Source organism: Eutrema salsugineum, unplaced genomic scaffold (genome assembly GCF_000478725.1).
Source record: "Eutrema salsugineum unplaced genomic scaffold, Eutsalg1_0 scaffold_13, whole genome shotgun sequence".
Lineage (NCBI taxonomy): Eukaryota > Viridiplantae > Streptophyta > Magnoliopsida > Brassicales > Brassicaceae > Eutrema > Eutrema salsugineum.
In genome coordinates this window covers 7,068,982-7,094,962 of record NW_006256885.1, presented here as the reverse complement: position 1 = coordinate 7,094,962, position 25,981 = coordinate 7,068,982, and the positions used below count along the sequence as shown (strand labels likewise).

Below are 25,981 nucleotides of genomic sequence, written 5' to 3'. Positions count from 1 at the left end.
TTTCTCCTCATGTGAAGATGTATACAAAAAATAACATAACATTCATGAATATAGTATGTTTTTTCTTTCTTTCTTTTTGGTCAGATATTTAGCATGTTATTCATGAAAATAGTATGATATTATTCACTAAAACAACACGTAATGTTTGCGAAGCTAAACCCTTTAACTAAAAAAGTAATGTTTGCGAAACTAAAAAAATATTTTTCTCTCAACACTGAAAGTGAAAGTTACATTTGTTTTCTAAAGTTTCACAATGTAGAAAAACAAGTTATTAATCAAAAAGTGGTATTTGCAAACATTATCCAAACGTTACACACATCAGTAACTAACTACTGTATTTGTTCAAACATGACTACTTCTATAAATAAAAAAAAAGTCATGTACTAGTACTATACTCGTTGACTTGGCAAGAAAATATTTCTATCTCAGCAAAAGCCCAACGGGCCTTGGTATGTGGAGTAGTAAACTAGTTTGAGTTCTGTGGTAAGATTCAGTAAGAGTCGTCAAACAAATAAAAAAAGAGAAGAGTCAAACAATAATATTTTCAGTAGGAGTAGTACGGTTGCATGGAAATAAAGAGCAAAGTACAACCTTTTCCTTTTTTCTAAAAAATAATAATAATTGTAAGTGAAACAAAATCTCATATTTCCAAAGCAGTGATCTTGTGCGCCACCATTAAAGTAAAAAAACCCATTGGATTCTAATCCTTAAAACTCCTTCGTTTCTCTCTACCACTTCAGTCTTCAAATTCCACTCCCCAACCCCACCTGCTACATCGTCGAGTTCTCCTTCTCTGTTTCAAAGGTACAAACTTTCAACTTTTTTTTTTGTCCTAATCTAACAGTCGTATGCTTCTCCATTTCTGGATCTGTCGATTGATTTCTCGTTTTTCTAGTGGGTTTAGTTTCTAGTGGGTTTAGTTTCTAGTGGGTTTGTTTACCGCCTTAAAACCTGAATTTGACCGTTTCTTGAATTTTTGTTGCCAAGTTCTACTAATTTAGATAGAACTCTTCTGAAATGTGACAAAATCTTTGATTTTTTGTTTTGTTTGTTGTTGTTGAAGACGGACTAAACTTGAGAGAACGGAACCCAGTTCAGTAGTGACTCAAATTGAGGTCGGCTTAACTCTCTTGAGTTTTGAAAATGAGTTCTCGGAGGGAGAGGGTAAATACGAGGAGTTTTAGGAGGGATCAACAGGTGAACAATGTGAATGGTACACCTAGCGAAAACCAACAAAGCACTGTACAACCTCCAATGGTTTCTCAGATTGTGTCTGGTCCTCCAATGATCGATGTAGATGCGATTGAAGACGATGATGATGTTGTTGAATCAACTGCATCTGCTTTTCATCAAGTCCGCTCTCTTCTTCTTTATCTCGTCTTTTTGTTTCCCCCCCTTTACAAGACATGGTGTTTTTGTACAAGTTTATTTATTCTGTTTCGTTTCCTGTTCCAGGCTAAAAGACACAAATCGGGAGGCGCACGTCGAGGAGCCTTAGTAGTTGATGTAGAGTCAGGTGATTTAGAATCTATCTTTTTTTATTCTCTCTTGCATAGCTACCATAATATATATGATACATTTGTGTTGCAAGAAGGGTTTCTTTGTTCACTTTGGTTAGTGTATCATGGTATGAGTGCAGGTGATACTACTAGAGTAAGCGAAAACCGCAAAAAGCTGCAATCTGATCAAGCTAACAAATCGGTATGTAGTGTTCTGACTTTCTTTTCTTTTTTTTTTTGGTTTGGTTTCCGTTAGTTTTGCTGTTGGGACTTTAGTTCACCAATTTGTCAATGTGTTCTTGTTCAGAGAAAGTCCAACAAGGCCGTAGCTACTGTAGAGGAGCCTAAATTTAACTGTCCAATATGTTTTTGTCCATTTACCGAGGAGATGTCAACGAAGTGTGGTCATATATTCTGCAACAAGTGCATAAGGAACGCGATATCTTGTCAAGCTAAATGCCCTACGTGTAGGAAAAAGGTCACTGCTAAAGAACTCATTCGAGTCTTCCTTCCAACCACCAGCTGAATGATACAGTGACATCGCCAGTAAGTTTAGCTAATGGAATCTGGTTCGTTCCTGATACTGTACATTACTCGACGACGATCTTTTGTTTTTTCACACAAGAATCATTCATTGTTTCGATTTCTTTTCTTGCAGGGTTAAAATGGTCTATCGACTCTATCCTTAGAGATATGTTTAGGAACAGTGAAGAACAATGTTGTTCATGAGTTGTCGTTTGTAACGTGCCTTAGTGAGAGAAACATTTAGGAATCATTGAAGATCTGTTTTTTTCATTGGATATCATCAGTAACTTGATTATCTGAGCGACTCTTTATTGTTGAGATATATATATATATATAGGGGAAAGGTAATGTTGAATCTTAAGAAAGTATAAGGAAGGTATATCTGTTAAGCCGGTATAATCTGATGTAGAAGGTAATTTTGTGACTAGAGTGCAGTAGTAGCCAGATAACTAGCACACTTGTCGTCTTGTTGACTTATGCTTCATACATAGGTCACTTAACTTCTGCCTTATGGCCATGTTTTTTTACCTTCACTGGCTTGGCTCTTGATGATGTTTGTTTTCAAAACGCTCTCGTTGGATTTTGTTGATCTATCAACGGCGACAAGAAGAGCAATAAGCATCTAATTGTGTAAAAATAGCAAAAACGAAAGTATTTAAACTTCCCAGGAACTCAAAATCACGGATTGCTTTGACCCCCAACAACTGATATATTGTGTGTATATATATGGTTTCTGTTTCAACAACATTCTTTCAGTATCCACTCTCAATCTTACTTTCCGTTGAGCTAGATTTGAGAAGTGTTGTGACACAAAGCAAACATCAGCAGCGAGGACAGATTTCAACGGTGCCTCAGATTGTGTCTGGTCTTTCTATGATCGCTATTGAAGATGATGTACTCGAGTCAACGGCTTCTGCTTTTGCTCGAGAGTCTCATCACTTCTTCAGCACTTCCTTTACTTTCTTCTCATCACTTTTAGTTATTAATGAGGACTAAATTGTTATTTAAACAAAATATAAGGTACATCTCAAATTCTTATAAATTTGGCTGATAAAATTGAGTTTATAGGATCAACCAATCCCCAACATAACGGAAAATTCATAAATTCAATTTATTTACTGTCATTTCATTTTTGGAAGAAAAAAAAAATTCATAAGGCAACTCCGACGGCGATATCTGATGCCCTAGACGCCGTCACTCTTTTCCCTTCCACCGCCTGCTGCCTAATCATCTGACGTCGTCTCCGTCTTCGAGCTCATCAGGTACACTCGATTTCTCACCTTATGCGGTTTCTGCAATCTGCGATTATATTTTTGTGAAATCCTTTGATTTATTTTCTACTTTGCGTTGTTTCTCAGTCATTCCGGTCATAATTTCATAACATATGTATTAATCATTTTAAAGGATTATTTTTAAATTTGGCGCGTATATAAATGTGTGTAAGCAGATTTGTATTTTTTTTTGGTAGTGATGGAACATTTGTGTTCTTATAGTGGTGAAGAACTTTTGTTTTACTACGGAATTATTTCAATTTCTTTTCATATACTTCAACATTCTCTATATATGCTCTTTGAGTTGATGAAGTTATGCTCTTTATTTTGTTAGATATGGCTTCTTCAAGTGAGAAAAAGAAGTATCCTTTGCGACTTTATGAAAAAGGGAAAACACCTATTCAGAAAAAGAGCATGAATCACAACTGCCACTTGAGCAATTTGACAATGGTGAAAGAAGCAATTGGACAAGATGTGTGGAATGACATACGGGATTCATCGGTTGGAGTGATTATTAAGCTTCATCAAATGGATGATTACATTTGGTGTGCCAAGACCGTCCACTACTTCTTAACGAACCAGCTAGCAATTAAGAAGAATCATGAGATATGGTCATTGATTGATGGTCAACCAATTAGGTTTTCTTTGTATGAATTTGCAGATATTACCGGTCTGAAATCCGATCCATTTGACGGTCAAGACAAATGTGATGTTGATCATAAAGAGTTTTGGGGTGAGCTGGCTGTTTCTCCAGAGCAAGGACCTTCTTTAAACGAACTGAAAATGGTGTTGGCGAGATGCAGGGACTGGAGTTTTGCTAAGAGAAGAATGTTTGGTTTGTTGTGTGTTTTGTCCATTGGGATATTTGGCATTTCTCCAAATAGTAGAATCCCTTTGGCATGTGCCAAACAAGTAATGGATCCAGACGCCTTCGATAGGTATCCTTGGGGTCGGTTTGCATTTAAAAGCCTGATGGATTCGATTAAAGTGGTCACTTTTGGAGCAAAGAATACCTACATAATTCGAGGGTGTGTTCATGCCTTGCTCATATGGGCTTATGAGTCAGTACCTGCTTTAGGAAAGCTGTATGGGAACAAGAAAGAAGGGCAAGAAGTTCCTCTGGTTTCATGGGGTGGATCCCGTAGGCGATTCAATTTTGAGGACTTGTTTGCAGAGGAGAAAAAAACTTACGATAAGGTATGATTTCTAATTCTGTTTAGTGCTGAGTTAGCTATGAAATTAGGCTGAGTTGTTTTGCTTTGATGTGTCGGATTATTGTTGTTTAATGTGGCTACCTTATATTAACTTGTCAGGTGCGTGTTAGGCATTTAATTGTAAAGCCAGAAGAAGAGATATATCCTAAGTGGATTGAGGATGAGGACGATCAAGATTTGGACAACTTGATCAAGGATATCATTCATGATCGTTTGGAGATAAATGCTTGGGATGCCGTTGTTGCGAAAGATCCAGTTACCAATATGAGGAAAAGGAAAATACATGTCAACCAGAGTGACGAAGATAATGGAGCCGAGACGTATACACAGAAAAATAAGAAACACTCAAGAACTTCAAAGGTGAGTAGAAAGGATGAAACATGGCTATATGGACATATACAGATTTTACTAATAAAAAAGATGAAACATGCACTCTAGTAACAAAATCTTGAATTTGAGTCATTCTAGCAATCCCCCATTCTTTTTATTAGTATTGGTTTCCTGTTTTGAGTTAGCCTGACCAAGTTTCATTTGCTTGTTCAGAGAAATTCCAAGGCCGTGGCTCCTGTTGAGGAACCAAAATTTTACTGTCCAATTTGTATGTGTCCATTGACTGAGGAGACGTCAACAAAGTGCGGTCACATTTTCTGCAACAGTTGCATAAAGAAAGCAATTTCTCATCAACCTAGTTGCCCTTCATGTAGAAAACATGTCACTGCTAGTGACCTGATTAGGATTTACCTTCCAACCACCGAATGAGCATGTTACATAAACTTAACCATGTAAGTTTAGCTTATCAAATATGGTTTGTCTTCAATTCTAGAAATTGCTTCTCTTCAATGTTTATTTACAAACCAGATCCTCATTGTTCCCTTTTAATTTTCCTTTCCTTTTCCTCTCTTGCAGGGTTAATGGTCTTTAGGAACAATGAAGAGATGTTCATCAGTTGTAGTTTGTTATTGAATGTTTTTCTGTATTGTGAGAGAATTAACTACCTTTCCTTCTAATGGATATCATTAATTGGTGATCTGTAACACTGTTCTTGTCTAGTGTTGTTGAGATATTTTTGGGAAGATAATGTTGAATCTTAAGAAATCATCTTTACATCATGAGCCTCTGGTATGCGCAGTTACGTTTCTCACTTTCCTTATACTTGTGTTAGGTATATCTTTTAAATCAGTTTAAGCTAACAACAGCAACTAGAATGCATTGAATGGCATGCCATATGCATGTTGCTCCGTCGCTCCTACAGTTTCCTTTTAAAATTCTGTGCTAAGTTTGATCTTATGGTGTCGTTACCTTTGAAATCATTGACATTTGGTTGATCTCTATCTTAGCTGTTCATGATTTGTTTGCAAATTGCTCGTTGGATTGTTCCTCCATGGCCTTAAGTAAAAAAATAACCAGCAAAAAACAAAGGTATTTTTTAGCTTCCAGGAACTTAAAATCACAGATTTCTCTCGGGCTTAACCCCGAACGCTGCAAGTCTGTATGTTTTCTATTTGTTGCATTCTCTTCAATATGTCTGCACAAGAGTTGAAATCAAATTAGTTTTACAAGAATGCAAGACATCAAAATTTAAACAAAGATGTCTCTCTCTTTCTATGAAGGTGTTTGGTCTGTATCGGTCTCAAAACATCCATCTCGGGGAAGAACTAACAGCCCTAGGTCTAGGTACCGGTTTGAAAATCGGTTGCTCTGAACTGTTATTCCTTTTCTTCATGATTGATGAGACCGTTGGGCTGTAATAGTCATTACTCCTCTGCGAGGTTGCTCCTTGTGAAAGCATTTTCTTTCCATGGACGAAGCTTCTCTGTTTCTCCAGCATAGCTCTTCTACCGCTCAAACTCTTCTGCGGTGTTCCCCACCTGCTGGAGCTCACACAGCTTTGGCTCCTTCCAACTCTCTCATGATGAAACTCGCTTTTTATTGGAGGAGTTGGATAGTTTCGGCTCTCAGCTGTTTCTGCAGAGTACATTGTCTCTTCCTCGCTGCTGTATCCATGATTGTTATATACATAGTGTGCTTCTGGTGGCGGTGAACTTGAGATGACCTCACTGAGAGCGCCGTTTACTGAACCTGTTGAAGCAATCTGCGCATCTGATCCCTCAGAGGCAATCTCAGCCTCTTCCACCACATGATTACTCTGTGGAGAATTGTGCTGAGGAAGAAATGTTGTAACTTTAGGTATTCGTGGAGGGAAGTTGATATCCAAAAGATGTACTTGACCAGCCTCCTTTCTCAAAGGACCTGACGTTAACTTTGGCGATTCATATATCTCAGGAGTCGGGATACCCTGTGCATGAGTAGTAGAAGCAGTTCCGCCTTGTGGATTGTTTTTTGAGGTTTCTTCTTCTTTTTCTTCCTCAGCGGCGATAGAAGAGCTCAGGTGAGTTTGATCTCTAGTGTTAGATGAAGATGGTGTTCCAACATCAGCAGAGTCAGCTGGCTTGAAAACACGGCGCATGGTGAAGGAAGTACAAGAGCGCTCGCTCTTCTGACCAGAAGACATTAACCGAATGAGAGGCAACTTGGGTTTGGTCATATGTTCATCCAAACTACCTTCCCAATGCTGATTCAGCCAGTCACAGATCACTGGTATGGGTATACCAAACTGCATCATCAGTGTCTTGTTGTTGTCTTTCTTCAATGATGAAGTGGAAGATGTGGAGGTTGAGGCTGGTGATGTCGCTAGTTTTCTTGGATCGCAGATCATGAATGCGAGATTCCCTTGAACATCAAAACCAGCAGAACCAGGACTCCAGATCATTTCATCGGTGGATAGTTTGATGAGATTGTCGGTAGCTACCACTAACTTCCCCTCACCAATCTTGAGCTCGTTCTGAGCGGCATAGCCTAAGAGGTACACTACACTTCCTAGATCCAGGTTTGGTTTGGAACATGTCTTCAGGTAATGTGGCTGTTGGGTTTGAGTCTGGGAATTTGAGTCTCCATCAACAAGGTCTAAGCCAACTATGGTGAGATCAATCACGGAACTTGTGATGAAAAACCTGCAAATGCCACCAAACAATGCACAACTGAAATTGATATCGAGCTTGTTCATATTATGTTTGATGCATTCAATGAATTGCATTTTTAGACAATCTCGCACAGATGAGTTTTCAGGTTTCTTGGAAATGCTGAGAAATTTGCGAAAAAATGGTAAATATGCCCAAAGTTGAGGGTTTCCAATAATTACAAGGTGAAATATCAATTTTGCTGTTAAGTTAAAACTTACCAAATTTAGCTATAGATCCAGAAACATTACTAAATAAACATTACTACAGGATAAAGGTCTTCTCTTTAGGTTCTTTTGGTCTGACGAAAAGCTATGGTTTGGTTTTTAAATGTGAATTGGAGCCATTTTAATCCCACTGATTCAAAAATTTCCACGGATCGTGCAACCGACAATACAGGAAAAAAAAAACAAATTGAATCAAACTCAAGAGTGTTAAGAGAGTGGTGAGACCTGTGGGGGAAGAGAGCGGCGGCGACACCGTTCTGAAGGCGGACCTCGGCAGTTTCGGTGGCGGAGATGGAAGGGAGATTGAGGTGAGTGGTGAGAAGAAGATTCCGGTGAATGAGGAATCCGGTACCGGAAGAAATCCCATTTGGTCCGGAGACGGTGATTCGAGCCATCGCCGGAGCTTTGCCGGAGAAAATGGAACCTTTCATCTTCTCGCTTTTACCTACTCCTTTGCAAAAGCACCATGAGTCCAATATGACTCCCATTCTCTCTCCAGATTCTGCTCTGAGATGGGTTTGTCCAAATTTCCTTTTTTGTTAATCTGGGTTTTTGGAGAGTGTTGGATCTGAAAAGGATGGGAATTTATGAGAGAAGTAAGAATTGTAAGAATTGGTGGTGAGTTAATAATAATAATAATAATGGGATTATGGAGACATCACACATGTATGTGTCTGCCTCTGTTTTGGCTGTTAAAGCATCAAATTCTCTGCGGATTTGACCTCGATGAAGACCGAAGAAGAGAGAAAACTCATGAAGAAGAAGAAGTGAGAGAGAAACACGAGACGGGGGAATCGTGAAGTGAGTAAAGAGATGTGCTTCTTTAAGCTGGACTTGTTCTCTTGCTACTTTTATTTTATTATTTTTTAGTCAAAAAAAAAAGGAAAATGTTTTTCTTTTTTTTTGGATTCAAGTATGCATTTTTGTAATAAGAATTAAGGAGAAGCAAAGACGGGAAAAAGTCTTAAGAGTGACAGATATGTCTGGGAGGATCTTGTTCCATGTGATGAACATGGACATTTTGCTTATTATGATTATAGGCATTTTTTCCTTTCTTAACGTTTTCTTTGCTTGTCGCTTTGTCTAATCATAACTTCGTTCGGGTATTAAATAAGTTTCAAAATAATCCAAACTGTATAATTCAGTGTAACACTATTTTTATAACTCTGAGAATGCAAATTACAACAAACAATAACAGAATCCAATCTTTTACCCAAAAAAAAATTGATTCATTTAATTAATCCTTTTTCTTTAATTAATTAGTTGAAGTTGTTTTCACTTTCACTAGTCAGCTTTGAAGTATGCCATGGAGTGGGATTCACACAACTTGCATCTAAACAAGACGAAATTTACATTAACAAATATTATAACTTACATTTTTGCTATTAAAACGTTTAAAACTAAAACTTCGTTAACTATCACGACAACAAAAGAAAACTCAAACTTAAAACATTGTTCAACATCATTCAATGTTTAAATCAGAACCCAAAATTTTACGATTGATGTCAATCAGAACCAAATCTCTATTCTGCATGGACTTAAAAGAAGTCTTTTGCCTCTGCAATATCCTGCAACAGTAAGCAATACCACCAAAACTAAGTAAAGATTCAACATTAGTAACATTAAAAAATGAGAACAAGAATTAAACCAGAACTTAATTTAGCCTTAATGAGCTTTAGAATTCCGAGTTAACAAAGAAAGAAGAGAGCAGAGAAAGTACATGCTGCAAGAAAACTGCAGTGATTTCTTGATATCACAGAATCTGATCCCTTAGGACGCATAGCTTCCACACATCAATAGCAACTTATGTCCAAACCAGAACCTAGCCATCAAAATGAAGAGAGAAAATAATACTTGTCACAGTTAGGAATTCCAAATCAACATAAGCCAAAAGATGTGCATAGCAAAAGACATGCATAGCTTGAGTCCTAAGAAAGTCCAAGCTGCTTAAGACCAAAAGTTATATGATGACAACACATCTTCTAATTAGATATATTGATCTGGTGCCAGCAGACAGTTTTAGAGAAAACAGGACCTCACACGGTTCCCAAAACTACAACATTCAATCCTCAGGAACTCAAAGCCCTCGCTCTAATATGCATACGCCGGCCATACGTTTGGCCAAAGATGAGAAAACTGCAAAAGTAGCTAAGAGCGAGATCCGTTCTTACTCTAATTCGCATCTCTGGCAAAGAATGGCAAGTATATCATATTCTGAGCAACAGAAAAGCTAACTTGAAAGAAAAAATATCTGATTGTGACAATCCAAATCAAACCATCTAGCTAAAACTCCAAACTCTTAACACTGATCAGCTGCCATCAGACTGAATTATAAGAAAATGGTTTTCTCATTGGTTCATTCAGATCAGAGTATCCTCCAATCTTCTGAAACTCAAAACCCTTGCGCAAAATTTTCAATCATCATCTGGCAACTTAACGATCAAAGCCGAAACGAAAATCAACACAGAATACTTCTGTCAAACGAGAATACCACAAGCAAAAGTATACAACAAACCGACCCTATGCTTTACAGAGAATGAAACAAAATCCAATCAATCAAAAAATGCTCGAACACATCTGGTAAAGATCGAATCTTTAACCTCACAGATCTCTCCGCCACTCTCAAAGTTTCAACCTTTCGGCTGTTAAAAACTCGACCGTGTCGCTAGGGCTTTTTGTTCACGTCTTAAAATGATGGGGAAAACAGTCATTTCAGAAAGAAGCGTATATCCTACCTGGACACTGGATAAGCTAATCCGGTTACCCAAACATATCTTTCTCGTTTCCGAAATTATTACAATTGCAATCCCTAATTTGACATTCCCCGTTCCTCTTTGATCTCTCCGGCTTCATAAACGATCAAATTAATCACCGGAAAATTTCACGAGAATGGCTACAGCCATTGGAGGAGGTAGGGACGTAGAGGTAGGATTTGCGAAGCTGCAAGGTGAGGATTTCGAGTACTATATGCAGTCATACTCCATTATGCTCGGCCGGAATTCTAAGAAATCGACCGTCGACGTCGACCTATCTTCTCTTGGCGGCGGGATGAACATTTCCCGAAACCACGCTCGGATCTTCTACGACTTCACGCGCCGCCGCTTCTCCCTCGAGGTCCTGGGCAAAAATGGCTGCTTCGTTGAAGGCGTACTCCATCTCCCTGGGAACCCTAACGTCAAGCTCGATTCACAGGACCTTTTGCAGATAGGGGACAAAGAGTTCTACTTTCTTCTACCGGTTCGGAGTATCCTAGGCGGGCCGTTGGGACCAAGGCACCACGTCTCAGGGCATACTATTGCCGGCACAGTTGTTCCCTACCAAAATTATCATTCGGGTCCGGGTTCCGGGTCGGGTATAAAGAGTGGACGGAGTAGAGAGCTCTATGAGTATGATGATGATGACGAAGATGACATTGACGATGACGATGACGAAGATGTCAGGGGCAGTGGGAAGAAAACAAGGAGAGATGGACATGAAGAATATGCTTCCGGTGGTAAAACCAGTGCACTCATGATAGTTTGAGTTCTTATTAGCTTATTTTCATTCTGAGACTAAATAGGCTTCGGGTTTCAGTTGATCAGATCATGCTTGTTTAAAGATAGGTTGTAGTGATTTTGTTTTCTTTTGTTGCGCACAACTTTTGGCTGATATTACGATTTTAGAGTTGGATTCCTGTGCATGTTACTGACACCACGACATTGTCTCTGCTTCATGTGTGCAGAGAAGAAAAGAGAGGGAAGAGCAAAGGTAGATCGTGAAGCTGATGATCAACAAGTTTTGCAGCTAGAGGAAAAGGATGTTGTATCATCTGTTGCCACTGTGCTTTCTGATTTGTGTGGTCCGGGAGATTGGATGCCTATGGAAAAACTTCATTCCGTGGTTAGTTTTTACAGAACCTAGCACGAGTTTTCTACTATTATGTCTATAACAATCTATACAATATTCATGCAAATTATTAGGTCTATAACAGTATATACAATTTCATGGCAATATTCACCCTTAAATGCTAGCTTGGTATTCAGTAGTTAGTCAGTGATAATATTTTACCTCACTTACTGAAACTTAAGGCCCCTGGCTATATTATTGGTAGTGTTACCATTAATCCATTGAAAGCAAGCGTGTATGGTGTCAATGCGGTCTTACCAATTTTCCTATGCATTGCATAGTTTCATCCTGTTTCCATCAACCAACCTATTTGTGATTCAATATAATGCTAATGTATCATAGTGCTTGGCCTGTGACAGATATTAAAGAAGTATGGAAACGTATGGCATCACAGTCGAGTAAGAAGGTACCTGGCACAAGAAGATTGGGCTATCCCTGAAGCAAAGGGTAAACCGTGGTTCGGTTTGCTGATGCTGCTTAGAAAATACCCGGAACATTTTGTAATCAACACAAGATCAAAGGGAAGGGTTACGCTAGAATTCGTATCCCTCGTCTCCCTCCTCTCATGAAAACCATCATCACCAACATGATTGTGCTTGTTTTACTTAGTGCAGAAAAATTGTTATATCTTTTGATTCGATTGAGTGTAGGGCGGTGTCTATGTAATGGATTGGGAAACATTGTTGGGCTAGAGCCTAACTTTAATATATTACCAAAATAATGTGTGTTTATAGAAAGAAAGAAAAAAATAACGTTTAAAATGGGAAGAGGTGTATGACACGGGCTAGGCCCATTAAAGAAGAAAAGGCCCAAAAAGAAAATGACCAGAATCAGACAATATAAAATGACTAAACGTGTGGTCTTAGGGTTCTTATCATTTTTGTTGCAGCATTTGAGATCGAAGGTACCAGAGAGAGACTTGAGCGAAGATGATTTATGATGTGAACTCCGCCCTCTTCAGGTCCTTCCTTAGCCAGAAGGGAAGCTCTTCCGACAAAAGGTACAAACACTTCTTTTCTCTTTTGTGCTGTTTTGACTGATTTTGAACGATGCTGTTTCTGGATCTCAAGATCTTGTTCTGTCAAATTGAGTGATGTTACTATTCTTTTTTTTTTATCTCCCATCGCATGTTAATTAGGAAATTGTTATTTTAATCTCCCATCCTCTGTTAACTAGGAAAATCGAGGACAAGCCAAGAGAACAGAAGCCCAAAGCCAGCGACAACAAACCTGTTATGAATGAATAGACTTATCCCTTGTTGGTGTGTTCATGTAACATTTCCTTTGTTAGTGTGTCATGTAACATTTATATTCGAAGCAGAATTTTATCTTAATGTTCATTTGAAGTTTTCTTTCCTTTGAACTGCTCTTTTGGGGGTATTTTTATCTAGGATCGTAGCCAGTTTCTTCGAGTCAAGATTTGCAGAAATCCGATTTATTTACCAAAATATAAAGTAAAAGCTTCACATCCATAGATTCACAATAATTCTGACCACTCTTGCTATGACGACAATCATAACGTCTCGTGTTTTGAGTCTAGTCGCATAACAATCAATTGGTTGATTCGATCACTATAATCATATGTATATGCAAGTAAATTTGAAGCCTCTATCTACATAACTAGGCAGGTTCAATTTTGATTCTGTTCTTTTTCTTCTTCGTCGAACTTCCTCTGGTCCTCCATTACCTGCTCGTATTATTCCCAGAACCTGAAGTGAATCTGTTACTTTCTCCAAACACTCACTTCTGTCTGCATCTCGCTTCTTCTCCGTGAGCTGAACAAGACGAGAGTGTAAACTTACTGATCACCTTAAACAAATTAGACGAATATGTTATAATTTGCTTAAATAATTTATATAGTAGACATGTACGTAATAAAAGCTAGAGGTCATAACAAGTCCTGTAGAGATGATCGTCTCACAACTCTTTCGCTTTACATGTGCATTAACAAGGCAAGGCAATGAAAAAGATCAGTTTTATATTTAACTCCACAAAAGAAAAAAGGTGCAAAATGAGTTGGAAACCAAAAACAAAGATTACCAATAGAGTCCCTTTGAACTCAAAACTGCATTTCAGCTAAAATATATACACAAAACTGTGACACAACACAAAGGTATCCTAAAAAAACGAGTAACGTTTTAAAACGTTGACGGAACAACCGTTATATGCCTTAACGGATGCGGGACAGGGGTCCCACCAGCGTGGATGATGAATTCAGCCGGCGAGAAAGACGTACCGTGGCAGACGCAGATGATACTGATCTCTGATTTCGAGTATCTATACAGAAACCCATTTACGGTTTTGCCCTCGGGTCCGTTACCAGTGCTAGTCACGCACGGCATCTGAGCAAACGGAAGGGTTAAAGAAGCGCCCTTCACTCCGTTACCGTTGGGACGCGGTCTTGGAGGCTTTCCGATCTCTTTGGCTACAGGTTTGTGACGCTCTTGGGTCTTCACTACCACCGCATCATTCGAACCGTCTCTGCTCTGCACGGTTTCTCCTGTACCGGTCTGAATGTTGTTAACCGGCGATGTAACCGGTTTTGTTTGGCCAGAATTTACCCCAAAGTCACAACTTCCACCTGAACATGATGAGGACACAACCATAATTAATTCCTCCGAATTATTTGCATGCAAATACCATAATTTTCTCGCTTCTTCAATACATCGAACCTATTCTAATACTTGTTAAGAAAAAAATACTGCTATAAAAGAGACGTTATGAAAATTTCTTTTTTTTTTTTCCATAAATATCAATCAAATTCAATCTCTTCAAAAAAAAACTAGTTTTCTTTTCAATAAGGTAAGGTCTTACAAAAGCTGGAAAATTTTGGTAAATAGAACGATATATACCTTCATGGCGAGAAGAGCTGCTCGGATCAGATACGTCGGGGGAGCTGCAAATGGGTGACCCGATAGTTACGGGTTTACAATTTTCCTTAAATTGACCCGACCCGTAATTGTTACCCATTTTCCTAAAACTCAAGTCCAAATTCACGCCGTGATCAACTCCGTCAAGGATTCCGTTACATACCGTTCTGATCCTCTTGCACTCAGCTTCTTCTTCTCCGCTTCTCTGCGCTTCCCGCCTCTTCCGTGTTCCGCCGTTGAGATCAAAGCCAATATCCTTGGCGCATCTGACGGCGTTATAATTTCCGTCCGTACGGAATTCGATTGGTTTAGCTTTCTCTGTTTTCTTGAAAGGACCTCCGAGAGAAAGACATAGCTCAAGCTCGACCTGAACTTCATCGTCTTTTCCAAGCTTTGTTGCCATTGATTGAGGAGTAATGGAATATTCAACAATTATGTAATGTCAAAAAGAAAAAAAGTGATGGTTTGTTACCGATATTTATACTGTGCAGTATTTTGGTTTGTAAGGGTTTTTGAAGCTTTCGTCCGTTTTTCGGAAAAGGAAGTCTTTGGAACATGACACGTGTCCGAAGAGCATAGTGGACATTGGCGGTTTCTAATTTAAACGTATAATTAATTATAAACCTATTCATTAGTAGAAGGGTTAAGAAACTTGATTAGCGCTACAATCTCGGATTATCCGATTAACGCTTTCCATTTGCATTGTTGGTGTCTATTTTTCAATTGGTTAAGAAGCAGCGGAAACTTTTTTGACGGAGTGTAGAGAGGCCGCCAAGTGCAACACGTGGAACATGCATCTGACACGTGTACCATGAGAGACTGCTGGCGTTGACGAGGACACGTTGGTTTTCAGCTCGTTGTATCCCATATCTGACTCCGCGAATCTCCAGCACGAAGTCGACTCTTGGTTCAACACGTGGCCCTCATCGATTAAAGCTGGTCCCACAGTCTTGAGGTGAAAGCGAAAGACATTGCCGTACCGGTCCAGCTCAGCAAAAGCGCCGTTACGGCTATTCTCATCTGACGTGACGGATGTGCGCCACGTGATTCTTTTTTGACGGACTCGTTCGTCATCATGATTTCGAGAACAAGTGGTTGTAAAGAACTATCTGACCGATAGGTGACACGTGTCTTTCTTCGAATCGTGGAACAGCTTGCAGTAGTTGCTGTATGAAAATGGAAAAGTCCCAAGCCTTGTAGTCTTGCATGAGTTGCATCTGGAAAGTGGAAGACAAGGAATCTTTACGGAATGAAAATATACGGTTTCCTTTTTTGGAATCTTCTTCTTTACATCGTTTTTTGTTTTTGATTTAAACGGAAGATAACATAATATCTTACGTTCGATAATAAAAATTAAATAACTTGCTTATGTGTCCCTCCCTTTCTTTAAAACAATTTTTGTGAAAAACAATGAAGTAGTGCATTTTCCCATTTAAAAAAAAAGAACTAAAATTCTTATATATATATATATACTATTAAAGAACTAAAATTCAATAAAATAGATTTCGGTTTTTAACCAGATAATATATTTAACCTTATTTAATTTTTCTATATATATTATACTAGACGAACGATTGAAGGCGGTGTCTCGAGACATAGCAGCGATTTGAAACCGGTAAACTCAAAAAGATATTATGAAGTCTGTCTCAAAAATAATGGACGTCGGGAATACAGAGTCGGTTGAAATTAATGGGCTAATATTTTTTAGTTCAGGCCCAAAGAAAGTCCATTTTGTTTGTTCATTTTTATTCTTCGGTGTGAGAGAGTGATTGTACACGGAGAGTTTTTGTTTGGCTCCAAGGCCCAAGCTCTTGGTAGTGTTTGGAAACGATCGCGGTGTGAGTAAACTGTTGCGTTAAATTAACAACAGACGCTTAAAACATATTTGGGATCGTGATGTTCTTCAATTCAAAATTTTAAATAGCAACAAATGGTCGGGTTTTGCCGTGATTAATGAATACTTTTACCAAAAAAAAAATAAATAAATGGTATCTAAACGATGGTTCCAAGGTGATAAGAATTTCAAATTATGGCCTAGTTCACAATAGCAACAAGTACGTTTGATGACATATTTTATAATTTTTGAGTTATGATCTGAAACGTTCCAATAACACAGATACGTATTTTCTGTAACGATGTTGGTGGAATTCGTTTCTTCAACTACATTTTAGATAGTATAGAACGATATTTTTTCTTTTGTCTAAAAACAAATTTTTACAACAAAATGCATAATTCACTAAGTTTTCAGACTTTACGAAACACTGAAAACGCTTTATTCAAACCCAAAACACTCTACTGTCTTCCGTTTTATCGGTGGTCAAAATCTAGCTATTGGGTATAATATTTATTAAGTTTTCATTTTTATTTAACTTTTTATTATTCGGTGCTACAGCTAGCACCAACTTGCTTATACTGTATCTGTATGTTTGTTTATTTAACAAACTGGCCACATGCTTAACTGTTTTATTCTTAAATAGTGAACTCCATAAAGAAATTGGTTTTTGTTTGTATAAAATTAAACACACTGCCCAGTTGGTTAAGTTAACCTTGTTCCTTGGTGAAGTCAAGGGTTTGAATCTTTATTTCTTTGTTTTAAAGGTTTTTAATTGTTTTTTCCTTTTGGTAAAGTTGTTTTAAAGGCGAACATGTTAGAAAAAATAGCTTTGAATTTCAGGGTGTGATTTCTCAAGAGGTTTTGAGATTGGTTTTACTTATGAATAAATTAGTTGCACATTAGGCTTGATTCTGAGTAATTTATTTGAGCTGAGATTGCGGAAAACTCATGCTAAAAACTTGTTTATCTTTGTATTAGTTGGATTTGATTAAAATTTCTCTATAAAAAAACACACTATGTCAGTAAAAAAAAATTGAAGTACGAAAACCCTCAAGGAAAAATAGATTCAACTTTTCTTTGTTTCCTTCAGACTGTTAACAAAACATAATTCATTTAATAGTTAAAAAAAATGAAGTACGAAAATCCTCAAGGGACGTTCTTTTATCTCTGTTATATGGAAACAGTAATCCAACTTTAACCCGTATCTGCTTTCAATCATTTGCTGTTTCCAACTTTAATCATTTTTTTCGGGAAGTGTTTTACAGACTGATTACCGTTTCTACTTTCTACAAATCTTTAGCTCAAAACTTAGTAAATATTACCTCCATATTATATATGTAAGTACAAAACCATAACCAGAATTTTAGTGACATCCCTTGTTTTTATTCTCTTCTCTCCTCGCAATTTCCATGCATGTTTCCTTAAACAATAAAAAAAGACAATGTCAATTTTTACCAAAAAAAAAGACTATGACAATCAAAAAGAAAACATAAAAACAATAGAAAAGACTGATGGACTACAATTTTAATATTATATAGAATAAAGAGTCATTGACCGATAATTTTTGAATTTATAAAGGTGATCAGTGGAACATAAATATTCAAAAAGTGATTTGGATTTTCATACTTCTTACACCATAATAAAAATGAAGTTTTAGATAGGATTTTTGATCTACATATTGCTTTTAGGATTAATGAGAAAATCTATCACTAACAAAAATACACTAATAAATAAAGTAATTATCTATGGAGAAGGTTAATTTTAGTTTAGTTTAATATTAATTAATTTTAATGCAATTTATGGTTAATTAAAAAATATTTAATTAATAGAAGATGTTTTATAATCTTTTGTGTGAATGAAGATTTGTCATTAAATAACATATATATTGATATATATATATAAGCCTAAAACAATATTTATGACAGAGATAAAAGTATATTGTTTAAATAAATAAAAAATAATTAATTACCATTAATTTTACTTATGATGTAAATGAAAACTATCCATAGAATGGTTTATGTGTATAATGAATTAGATATATCAAAAATTAAGTCTATCTCTTTTTATGTCTATATATTATTATATGGAGTATTTAACAAAATCAAGTATTCTTCTTCCTTGTTTATTAACAGATTCGGTAAATGATCACTCAATAGGGGTTGGTTTATTATTTATTTGAAAACTTTTGCTATAAATATCAAACCTAAGAAACAAGAACGTGCAATTAACCATCCCATTTATCAAATTAAAAAAAAAAAAAAAACACATCCTTCCTTCTTCCATGGATTCCTCAGGTACTTTCCTCATTCTGTCTTTCTTCCTCTCATAACACACCCTTTTTACAATAGATCTGGTCATAACAAGTTAACGTACATCTATATGTGCCAAAGTCCATATAATCTTAAGATAATTTCAGAAAACAATATGGCCCTTATTATATTTTTCAAACATCTAAATGAGTGAGAATGAAAACGGTTAATAGAACAATTCTAAAAACATAATTTTTGATTTTTTTTTTCTAAATTCTAATATTCGAACTTTTATTCAAATTCTTCTATTTATAACGATTAATATAACGTTTGAGTTTTTTTCGCATTTTGACTTTGTTAACCATTTGAGTAAAACGTGTTTAACACTTTCAATCGTATACTGCATATTTACAACATAAGCGACATTATTCGCCCCTTTGCGATCGGGACCTTTTTCACTTTGTCTGATCTGCATCTGAACTTTGACTTTTCTATCATATTTTTTTTTTGAATCTTACTTTTCTATCTTTTTTATAAAATAGAGAAACCGATTCAAAGCTTTATACTATAAATCAGTTAGATAGAGTCGTTAGTTTGAATGATCTATCACAACATATTGTTAACTTAATGGATTAAGTTAATTAGTTTGGTTTAACAGAATTAAAGCTCGATTATAAAAAAGGAAATTGCTTTGATTTGGTTCAAAGCAGAATTCCATGAAAATCTAATGTAAATCAAGTGATTAGATCAGATCTCGTAGAACTCTAAAATAACATTGTCACATGTACACAAGTACAACAATGATGAAGTTATGTAGGAAACTCGATACCTTAGTCATGAATCGAACTCTCGTGGAACTGAAAAGTAAAAATTGATGCAAAGACGGAATGATGAAATTATAGAAAACTTGCAGATCAAATTTTGATATTTGCCAAACAAAATTATCGGATGTTTCATGTGATCCAGATTTAATCGGTTCACATTGGAGTTTTGTGATAGTTTAGACTTTAGACTCTCAAGGAACCAAAAGAATGAACATTGCCGCAAAAAAAAAAAAGGATTATAAAATTACCGGGAAAATTTAAAATCTATGTCCGGATAATGGAATGCATACTTAAAATTAAGTTTGAATCCACTTGGGTAACATGATAGTGTTAAAATTTAATTGGAGAAACAGGGTTTGGTGAAGAAACGTCTTGGCCGCCTTTACCTTTTCCTTTGAATATTTATAGAAAAATCGGAGATGCTCTGAAAATTACGCTTTCCGATACGCGAAAAGTTAATGGAAACTTATTTATATTATAAGTTAGATCGCGTATATACTTTTCAACGATTTTACGAATCCACAAATCCCTGGATCAACGGCAACCCTTCGTTTCTTCCCACCCGCGTATTATCTCGTTTCTAAATTTCCTGAGAAAAACCATTTGTTTTCCGGGAAAATCATAACCCGAGCGAAAGGTTTTTGGTTTCGGGTGGGAAGATACGTTGTGGTGTGAATTCTAGTGGGCATCTGGGAAAATCTCAAAACTTTTCGAAATTCCTTTATTTCTTATCCAATCTGGTGATTTTTGTTACAATCAACGACTCGATTAGCTCTAAATCCGGATTAGGAGATTTCGAAAGAGACCCACTTTTTACATTTCTCCAGGGATAATTGGAAACAGCTTGGATCGCTTATAGTTGCTGTTTCTCTGATTTGTGATTTTTGTTCCTTGTCGGTTGGATCCGGTGGTGGTTTTCAATGGGCGCATTAGATGAAGGGCATTTGAATCTGGAGCTTGAGGTTGGATTGAAAAATGGCTGCATTGAGCTTCCTTTTGAGCACCAGCCTGAGACTTTAGCAATCCAAGACGCTGTCAAGCTTCTCTTGCAAGGTCTTCGTGAGGATGTCAATAGAGAAGGCATCAAAAAGACTCCTTTTCGTGTCGCCAAGGCCCTTCGAGAAGGCACCAGAGGTAATATTGCTGGTTTCTTCTTCCTGTACTCGAATCTGATTATAGCCTCCATCAGTTATTGATTTAGGTTTGTTTCTCTTCCTTTGTTTAATGACCCTCCCTGTGCTAGCTTTATTTGTTACTTAAATGATGCTTGGTTTAGTTTCTGCTGTTATGGTTTGTAATATCTTAGGATTTACCTTTTATCGGCTTCAACTGGTGAAATGAGTTAGAATTTAATGCTGTTACGGAAAGCAATAGAATGTTGCTAAAGTCATGTTTCTCTGATGGCTTCTTTTGCTCAGGTTATAAACAAAAGGTGAAGGAGTTTGTACAGAGTGCTCTGTTTCCAGAAGCAGGGTTGGATGAAGGAGTTGGGCAAGCAGGTGGAGTGGGAGGACTTGTTGTTGTTCGAGATCTGGATCATTACTCTTACTGTGAATCTTGCTTGCTTCCTTTTCATGTGAGGTGCCACATAGGTTATGTCCCTTCGGAGCAACGGGTCTTAGGACTGAGCAAGTTCTCTAGAGTCGCAGATGTTTTCGCTAAGCGGCTCCAAGAGCCTCAGCGTTTGGCTGATGATATTTGCTCAGCTCTCCAACACTGGGTCAAACCATCTGGAGTTGCTGTTGTTCTGCAATGCTCTCACATTCGCTTCCCTACTTTGGACGTTGACTCTCTGAGCTCGTCAAGCCACCATGGATTTGTGAAGCTAATGGTTTCCTCTGGGTCAGGTGTTTTCGAGGATGAAAGCTCGGATCTTTGGGGTGAGTTTCTGAGTTTATTGAAGTTCAAAGGCGTGAAAACGCAAGCTTTGTGTAGAAATGGCGGCTCTGTGAGAGAGTGGTGCCCGAGCCTCAAAAGCTCGTCTAAACTCTCGCCTGAAGAAGACACAGAAATGGTTTCTGCAGTCGTTTCCATTCTGAAATCATTAGGAGAAGATCCGTCGAGGAAAGAACTCATTGCCACACCAGCTCGATTCCTCAAGTGGATGATGAACTTCCAAAATGCCAACCTCGAGATGAAGCTAAACGGCTTTAACTGTGTCAAAAGCAAGTGCGAGATCAGTGAAAGTAGGCTGCACTGTGAACTGAACTTGCCCTTCTGGTCAATGTGTGAGCATCATTTGCTTCCATTCTATGGAGTTGTTCATATTGGCTACTTTTGTGCTGAAGGATACATCCCCAATTCTACTGCAACTTCACTCATGAAATCGATTGTACACTTTTATGGGTTCAAGCTTCAAGTGCAAGAGAGGATGACTCGACAGATCGCTGAGACACTATCGCCTCTTGTTGGCGGGGATGTGATCGTAGTAGCGGAGGCTGGGCATACTTGTATGATCTCTAGAGGAATTGAGAAGTTTGGAAGCAGCACCGCGACAATTGCAGTTTTGGGTCGGTTTTCGAATGACGGTTCTGCTAGAGCGGCCTTTCTAGACAAGATCCATACAGCAACTGCCTTGAAGACAGATTCAAGCTTCCCCATTTGAGAGGGTTTTCTTGTTTGTTTGTTGTCTTATCTTATATGCTTCTGGTTGGGTTTTCTTTTTCTTATATATTATCATAAACACTTCGAAGTCTCAAAGCTTCGGAAGCAAATCGATTTCTTGGTTTTTGATTCTTCATAATGGCTTCGTTTGTTTTTGACATCGAACTGAATATCTATCCATATTCTTTTAATAACGATAGATAATTTTAGAGGCATTTTCCCCAACACTGTTTACGTATCCAGACCCTCTTTCCTTAAAAAAGAAGAAATGAGTAAACTTGTTTGGATTCCAGGAATAATTGTGACCCAGAAAAGGGGAAACAGAGTATACAAATGTAATCTATTAGTGGGTAAATTATAAAATCTCTCCCTATTTTTCTATATCTCTCTAATATACAACTCAATGCTAATCCCATCAACTGATGATTGACACAGCAGAATCAAAACTTGAACCAAAAGTCTGAAATCTCACTTCCAACAATCACACTCTCAAAAAGATTTTACTCTAAATCCTACGTAGCCCTTACTGACCTGACTTGTTGTGCTATTAGGGAAGCCTCTCTCATCTCATGAAGCCAACCCAGTCATACCGCAACATCTCTCATTCCAGCTGTGCCGAGCAAAGTACTGAGCAGAAGTCACTGCAATGCGACGTGAGGGAGGATCGTTCTCCTCAGTTTGAAAGTGGATGACCATCAGAATGTAGTCAAACTAGAATGGAACAACATATGGAAGAGCTACAACATCAGCATATTCTATTCTAAGAGCCTGGTTCCAGACTTGCAGAGTCTCATCCAATGAAGTAGTAGAATCTGCTCTTTGCTTCTTTAATAGTTTCACACCCGACTGACCAAATAGCCATTCTTGTTCACCATCATCGATCTCATACAATTCCTCTCTTTTCGGTACATTCAGTATCTGATCCAAATACTTTAAGTCTGAATGAGGCCGCTTTTTTGCTGATGCTTCACTGCCTTCCTTTACTTTCACAGAAGGAATCGTTGGACGGCTTTTGGATTCTTGAAAACCAATGTATCCATTAATTTTATGCTCCTTCACCTCTGGGTTACACACTGTTCCTTGCAACTCAGAAACAGGTTTCGGAGGAGATGGGCATGCTCCTAACTTTCTTCCGTTTTTCACGGATGATATAGGAGAAGCAACTGGCCTCTGTATCTTGTTTGGCCTAGATCCATTCTCTGCATAACAATTCAAGAACCCAAGCTAAGAGACAAACAGTAGTAACGTAAAAAAAAAACACAGTAGGAAAATAAAATCAGCAAAATCGATCTTCCAATGATTATACAAAGTGAAAATAAAATATACTAAAATATAGAGAAATCAAATGAGCATGCTACTACTCTCTGAATAAAACATAAGTTAAAAAAAAAACGCACAATATAGTACCCGTTCCATTGAATAAAAGGGCTGGATTAGGGAAGGACTCACCATACAACAATCCATTTGTCTCAAGATCCTTCCGTTTGCCAAGAATTTCCTCTGCGGTAAGGTTTTTGAAGCTCGCCCTGGAAAGGTCCTGCACTCTCAAACTCCTACTATCCACATCTCTCTCTTTTAATCTGGGCCCTCCCTCTACATATTTTAGTTTGTCATGACCAGCTTTGTCTAACACATCTGTTTTCTCCTCTTTCTTCTCTTGACTACTTCTATGTGTTGTGTACTTTGGTTCACTTTTCTTTAACCCTTCGCTATACAATGGCTTATCACTCTTTGTCACACTTTCCCTGCGGTGATTCTTCTCTTGTGGTTCCGTTTCGTTTGATTGATCTTTCACCTCCACTGGTTTGATCATAACCTCAGTTCCTTTCTGATCTGTGCAAGATGATACTCGAAGAACCGCATTTTCAGACCTTTTTTCCATGGCAACGTTTTTATGAGTGTTGATTCTCTTTTCATCATCTTTCCTATGCTTGTTTTGTGGAATTGGGCAGGAAATCTTGGTCTCTGTAGCTCCACAAGGAAAACTAAGCTTTCCCACACTTTGACTGTCTGTAGCTTCTTCTTCATCTCTGATCCTTCTTGCCAGGTCCTGTATAAACTTAGTCTCTCCATTACCATTATTCTGCAAAGTATTTGTTACAAGCTTTTCTCTGTCCCCTGTGTTCGGCAGAACACCAGCAGTTCTTTTGCCCTCAGAAGTTCTGCTCTTTTCTTTATCCCGATCTTTGTCTTTCCTATCTCTATGTTTCTCCTTTTTCTCCTTCCGTTCCTTGTGTTTGTCTTTGCTTGTTTCTTTATCTCTTTTCTCTTTTCCTTCTTTCTTTTCTTTATCCTTCTTCTCCTTTTTGTGCTTCTTCTCTTTCTTTTGCTTTTCCTGCAGTTTCAATCCCAGGAGAAAAAGACCACACATATATAAGTGATGATTAAAGAAAGGCATTCAGAGAATTAATTAGCTTTACTTGGTTCAAATAAGTTTTGAGAGAAAAAACCAGGTGGATCAATATTTCAAGACGGACAACCTCCAGTACGTACCTAGTTTCTCAAGATGGTACACAATCAACGATTCCTAGGAAACTATTCTCATATTATCTGTCAAACTGGTTAACTTCAGGTCAAATAGGCGAACCCTTACACAAATTATCAGCATCCAGCATTCTACGTTAGTCAAGGATTATAAGAAAAAGAAGTGGAAGGACACTTAGGGCAGACCAGAAGCCACTAGTGCAAGAAAATAAAAAGGTCGTAGTACTACATAACCTATTCTTAAGTTGAAAAAAGTTAGTACGTGGATAATCCTTACTTGTTTATGCAATTCACAGGCATTTATGATTCTATCATATTAAGTATCTGACGTCCATCAGCAATGATGATTATCATTACAGGTATCAATTCCTTTTCATCTAGAGAAATGTGTTGGGTGACAATAGCTCAGACTTGACCAACTAACAATAAGAGAATTTCTGAAACGGTCAATGTGTCCCTTACTCCAACACTTCGCTAGATCTGTATGTTGTAGAAAACAACACAAAGGATTCCACGAACTCGTCCATTCACCATTCTCCTCCATTAGATAAACGTATTCAGAGTAGAGGAACTCGTAAGAGGTCTAGTCTCGTGAAATATGCTAAGTTTTCTTCAACGGTTTCTAAAAGCCTAGAGTCAAGACATGTGTTATCTAAGTACTCTAGTAACTCTCCAACAAAAAACACCAGAAATTTTCAAACGAGAGGAGATCCTAAGGGCTAAGAGTTAAACAGATAGAACCTTTAGTAAAGAGTCTGCTTCATCGGTTCTAATTTTCTTCTCATATCCTGGAGGTGGAAATGGGAAGCAACGAGACATGGCACTTGTCCGTCAAGACCGTAAAGTGGTATACTTTCAACCACTCTTGTTACTTTTTCGCTCCTTTATCCCAACACTTGACCAGATCAGAAACTATGACCCAGTACACCATATCAATAGAATCACTTGGATAAACTTCCCAAAAGGCCACTCCAATCCAAAATACACTACAAAATTAGCAATTTACACCTCGAGAGCCGCAAGATTTGTCGCTAACCTGCAAAAACCATGAGCAGAAATCGATGTCATTTCGAGAACATAAGGCAAGCCGTAACTCAGATTTACAAGTTTTGGAGTAAAGCTATGAGCAGCTCAAAGCACCTTATCGGCAGCCGCCAACAAGTTGGCTCTTTCCGATTGAATGTGAATAAAATCCGATTTCGGGAATCAAATAGATACACACTTATTCCGTTACAATTCAATCTCTTTCTGACAAGTCTTTAATCTCCGAGAGCTGGTCCTAATAGTATGAAAACCGCAATTAGGATCCAAATCAAGGGTGCGATCCAATCAAACCCTAATAAAAATAAATCCAATCGGAATAAAATCACCAGCCCCGTAGAGAGATTGCTAAGTGCAATTGGCGTAAAAGGGAGTAAGAAAAACCGAAATCTTTGGGAGAAACCCAGATAGCAAAAAAAAAACGCAAATTAGCTTAAG

At 37.7% G+C, this 25,981-nt stretch overlaps 8 protein-coding genes and 1 long non-coding RNA gene across 14 annotated transcripts in view; 5 read left to right on the top strand and 4 right to left on the bottom strand.

Annotated features, from left to right (window-relative positions):
• The first annotated feature begins 667 nt into the window (after positions 1-667).
• On the top strand, positions 668-2,472 carry LOC18024636 (E3 ubiquitin-protein ligase RNF4). Its single transcript, XM_006407795.2, has 6 exons — positions 668-804; positions 1,064-1,353; positions 1,456-1,516; positions 1,640-1,701; positions 1,807-2,045; positions 2,158-2,472. Exons 2-5 carry the CDS (start codon positions 1,144-1,146, stop codon positions 2,023-2,025), a joined length of 552 nt encoding a protein of 183 aa, XP_006407858.1. The 5' UTR covers positions 668-804; positions 1,064-1,143; the 3' UTR covers positions 2,026-2,045; positions 2,158-2,472.
• A 672-nt stretch (positions 2,473-3,144) lies between these two features.
• On the top strand, positions 3,145-5,618 carry LOC18024635. The gene is made up of 5 exons (XM_006407794.2): positions 3,145-3,286; positions 3,630-4,492; positions 4,609-4,869; positions 5,053-5,291; positions 5,416-5,618. Exons 2-4 carry the CDS (start codon positions 3,632-3,634, stop codon positions 5,266-5,268), a joined length of 1,338 nt encoding a protein of 445 aa, XP_006407857.2. The 5' UTR covers positions 3,145-3,286; positions 3,630-3,631; the 3' UTR covers positions 5,269-5,291; positions 5,416-5,618.
• A 411-nt stretch (positions 5,619-6,029) lies between these two features.
• Positions 6,030-8,580, bottom strand: LOC18024634. The gene is made up of 2 exons (XM_006407793.2): positions 7,979-8,580; positions 6,030-7,520 (listed from the first exon to the last, which is right to left on the bottom strand). The coding sequence occupies exons 1-2, from the start codon at positions 8,239-8,241 to the stop codon at positions 6,140-6,142; spliced, it is 1,644 nt and encodes a 547-aa protein (XP_006407856.1). The 5' UTR covers positions 8,242-8,580; the 3' UTR covers positions 6,030-6,139.
• Positions 8,581-9,087: 507 nt separating this feature from the next.
• LOC112088987 lies at positions 9,088-10,420 on the bottom strand. Of its 2 annotated transcripts, XR_002900809.1 has the most exons (3): positions 10,354-10,420; positions 9,474-9,575; positions 9,088-9,321 (listed from the first exon to the last, which is right to left on the bottom strand). It is a non-coding gene; the product is annotated as an uncharacterized LOC112088987 (long non-coding RNA). The 2 variants fall into 2 exon arrangements; XR_002900808.1 differs by having other exon boundaries at positions 9,474-10,412.
• Positions 10,421-10,575: 155 nt separating this feature from the next.
• LOC18024633 (FHA domain-containing protein FHA2) lies at positions 10,576-13,035 on the top strand. 2 transcript variants are annotated; one of them, XM_006407792.2, is made up of 4 exons: positions 10,576-11,246; positions 11,475-11,632; positions 11,998-12,638; positions 12,815-13,035. In XM_006407792.2, exons 1-3 carry the CDS (start codon positions 10,643-10,645, stop codon positions 12,205-12,207), a joined length of 972 nt encoding a protein of 323 aa, XP_006407855.1. In that variant the 5' UTR covers positions 10,576-10,642; the 3' UTR covers positions 12,208-12,638; positions 12,815-13,035. The 2 variants fall into 2 exon arrangements, with proteins under 2 accessions (XP_006407855.1, XP_024015683.1); XM_024159915.1 differs by lacking the exon at positions 12,815-13,035 and having other exon boundaries at positions 11,475-11,535; positions 11,966-12,077.
• Positions 12,557-13,000, top strand: LOC18024632 (wound-induced basic protein). The gene is made up of 2 exons (XM_006407791.2): positions 12,557-12,638; positions 12,815-13,000. The coding sequence occupies exons 1-2, from the start codon at positions 12,568-12,570 to the stop codon at positions 12,882-12,884; spliced, it is 141 nt and encodes a 46-aa protein (XP_006407854.1). The 5' UTR covers positions 12,557-12,567; the 3' UTR covers positions 12,885-13,000.
• Positions 13,036-13,245: 210 nt separating the features above from the next.
• On the bottom strand, positions 13,246-14,937 carry LOC18024631 (ninja-family protein AFP2). Its single transcript, XM_024159789.1, has 3 exons — positions 14,490-14,937; positions 13,874-14,218; positions 13,246-13,446 (listed from the first exon to the last, which is right to left on the bottom strand). The coding sequence occupies exons 1-3, from the start codon at positions 14,908-14,910 to the stop codon at positions 13,436-13,438; spliced, it is 777 nt and encodes a 258-aa protein (XP_024015557.1). The 5' UTR covers positions 14,911-14,937; the 3' UTR covers positions 13,246-13,435.
• Positions 14,938-19,916: 4,979 nt separating this feature from the next.
• On the top strand, positions 19,917-22,149 carry LOC18024630 (GTP cyclohydrolase 1). Its single transcript, XM_024159845.1, has 2 exons — positions 19,917-20,548; positions 20,833-22,149. The coding sequence occupies exons 1-2, from the start codon at positions 20,335-20,337 to the stop codon at positions 22,017-22,019; spliced, it is 1,401 nt and encodes a 466-aa protein (XP_024015613.1). The 5' UTR covers positions 19,917-20,334; the 3' UTR covers positions 22,020-22,149.
• A 130-nt stretch (positions 22,150-22,279) lies between these two features.
• The window catches only part of LOC18024629 (myb-like protein X), a 4,120-nt gene continuing 418 nt past the window's right edge, over positions 22,280-25,981 (bottom strand). For 2 of the 4 annotated variants that reach the window (XM_024159842.1, XM_024159843.1), the window contains exons 2-5: positions 25,643-25,781; positions 25,244-25,538; positions 23,468-24,353; positions 22,280-23,217 (exon numbers count right to left, since the gene is read on the bottom strand). In XM_024159842.1, coding sequence (XP_024015610.1) covers positions 22,730-23,217; positions 23,468-24,353; positions 25,244-25,321 — 1,452 coding nt within the window. In that variant the 5' untranslated portion in view covers positions 25,322-25,538; positions 25,643-25,781 and the 3' untranslated portion in view covers positions 22,280-22,729. Of the gene's footprint in view, positions 23,218-23,467; positions 24,354-25,243; positions 25,539-25,642 lie in introns of all 4 variants that reach the window. The other 2 variants (XM_006407788.2, XM_024159844.1) reach the window with 2 other exon arrangements.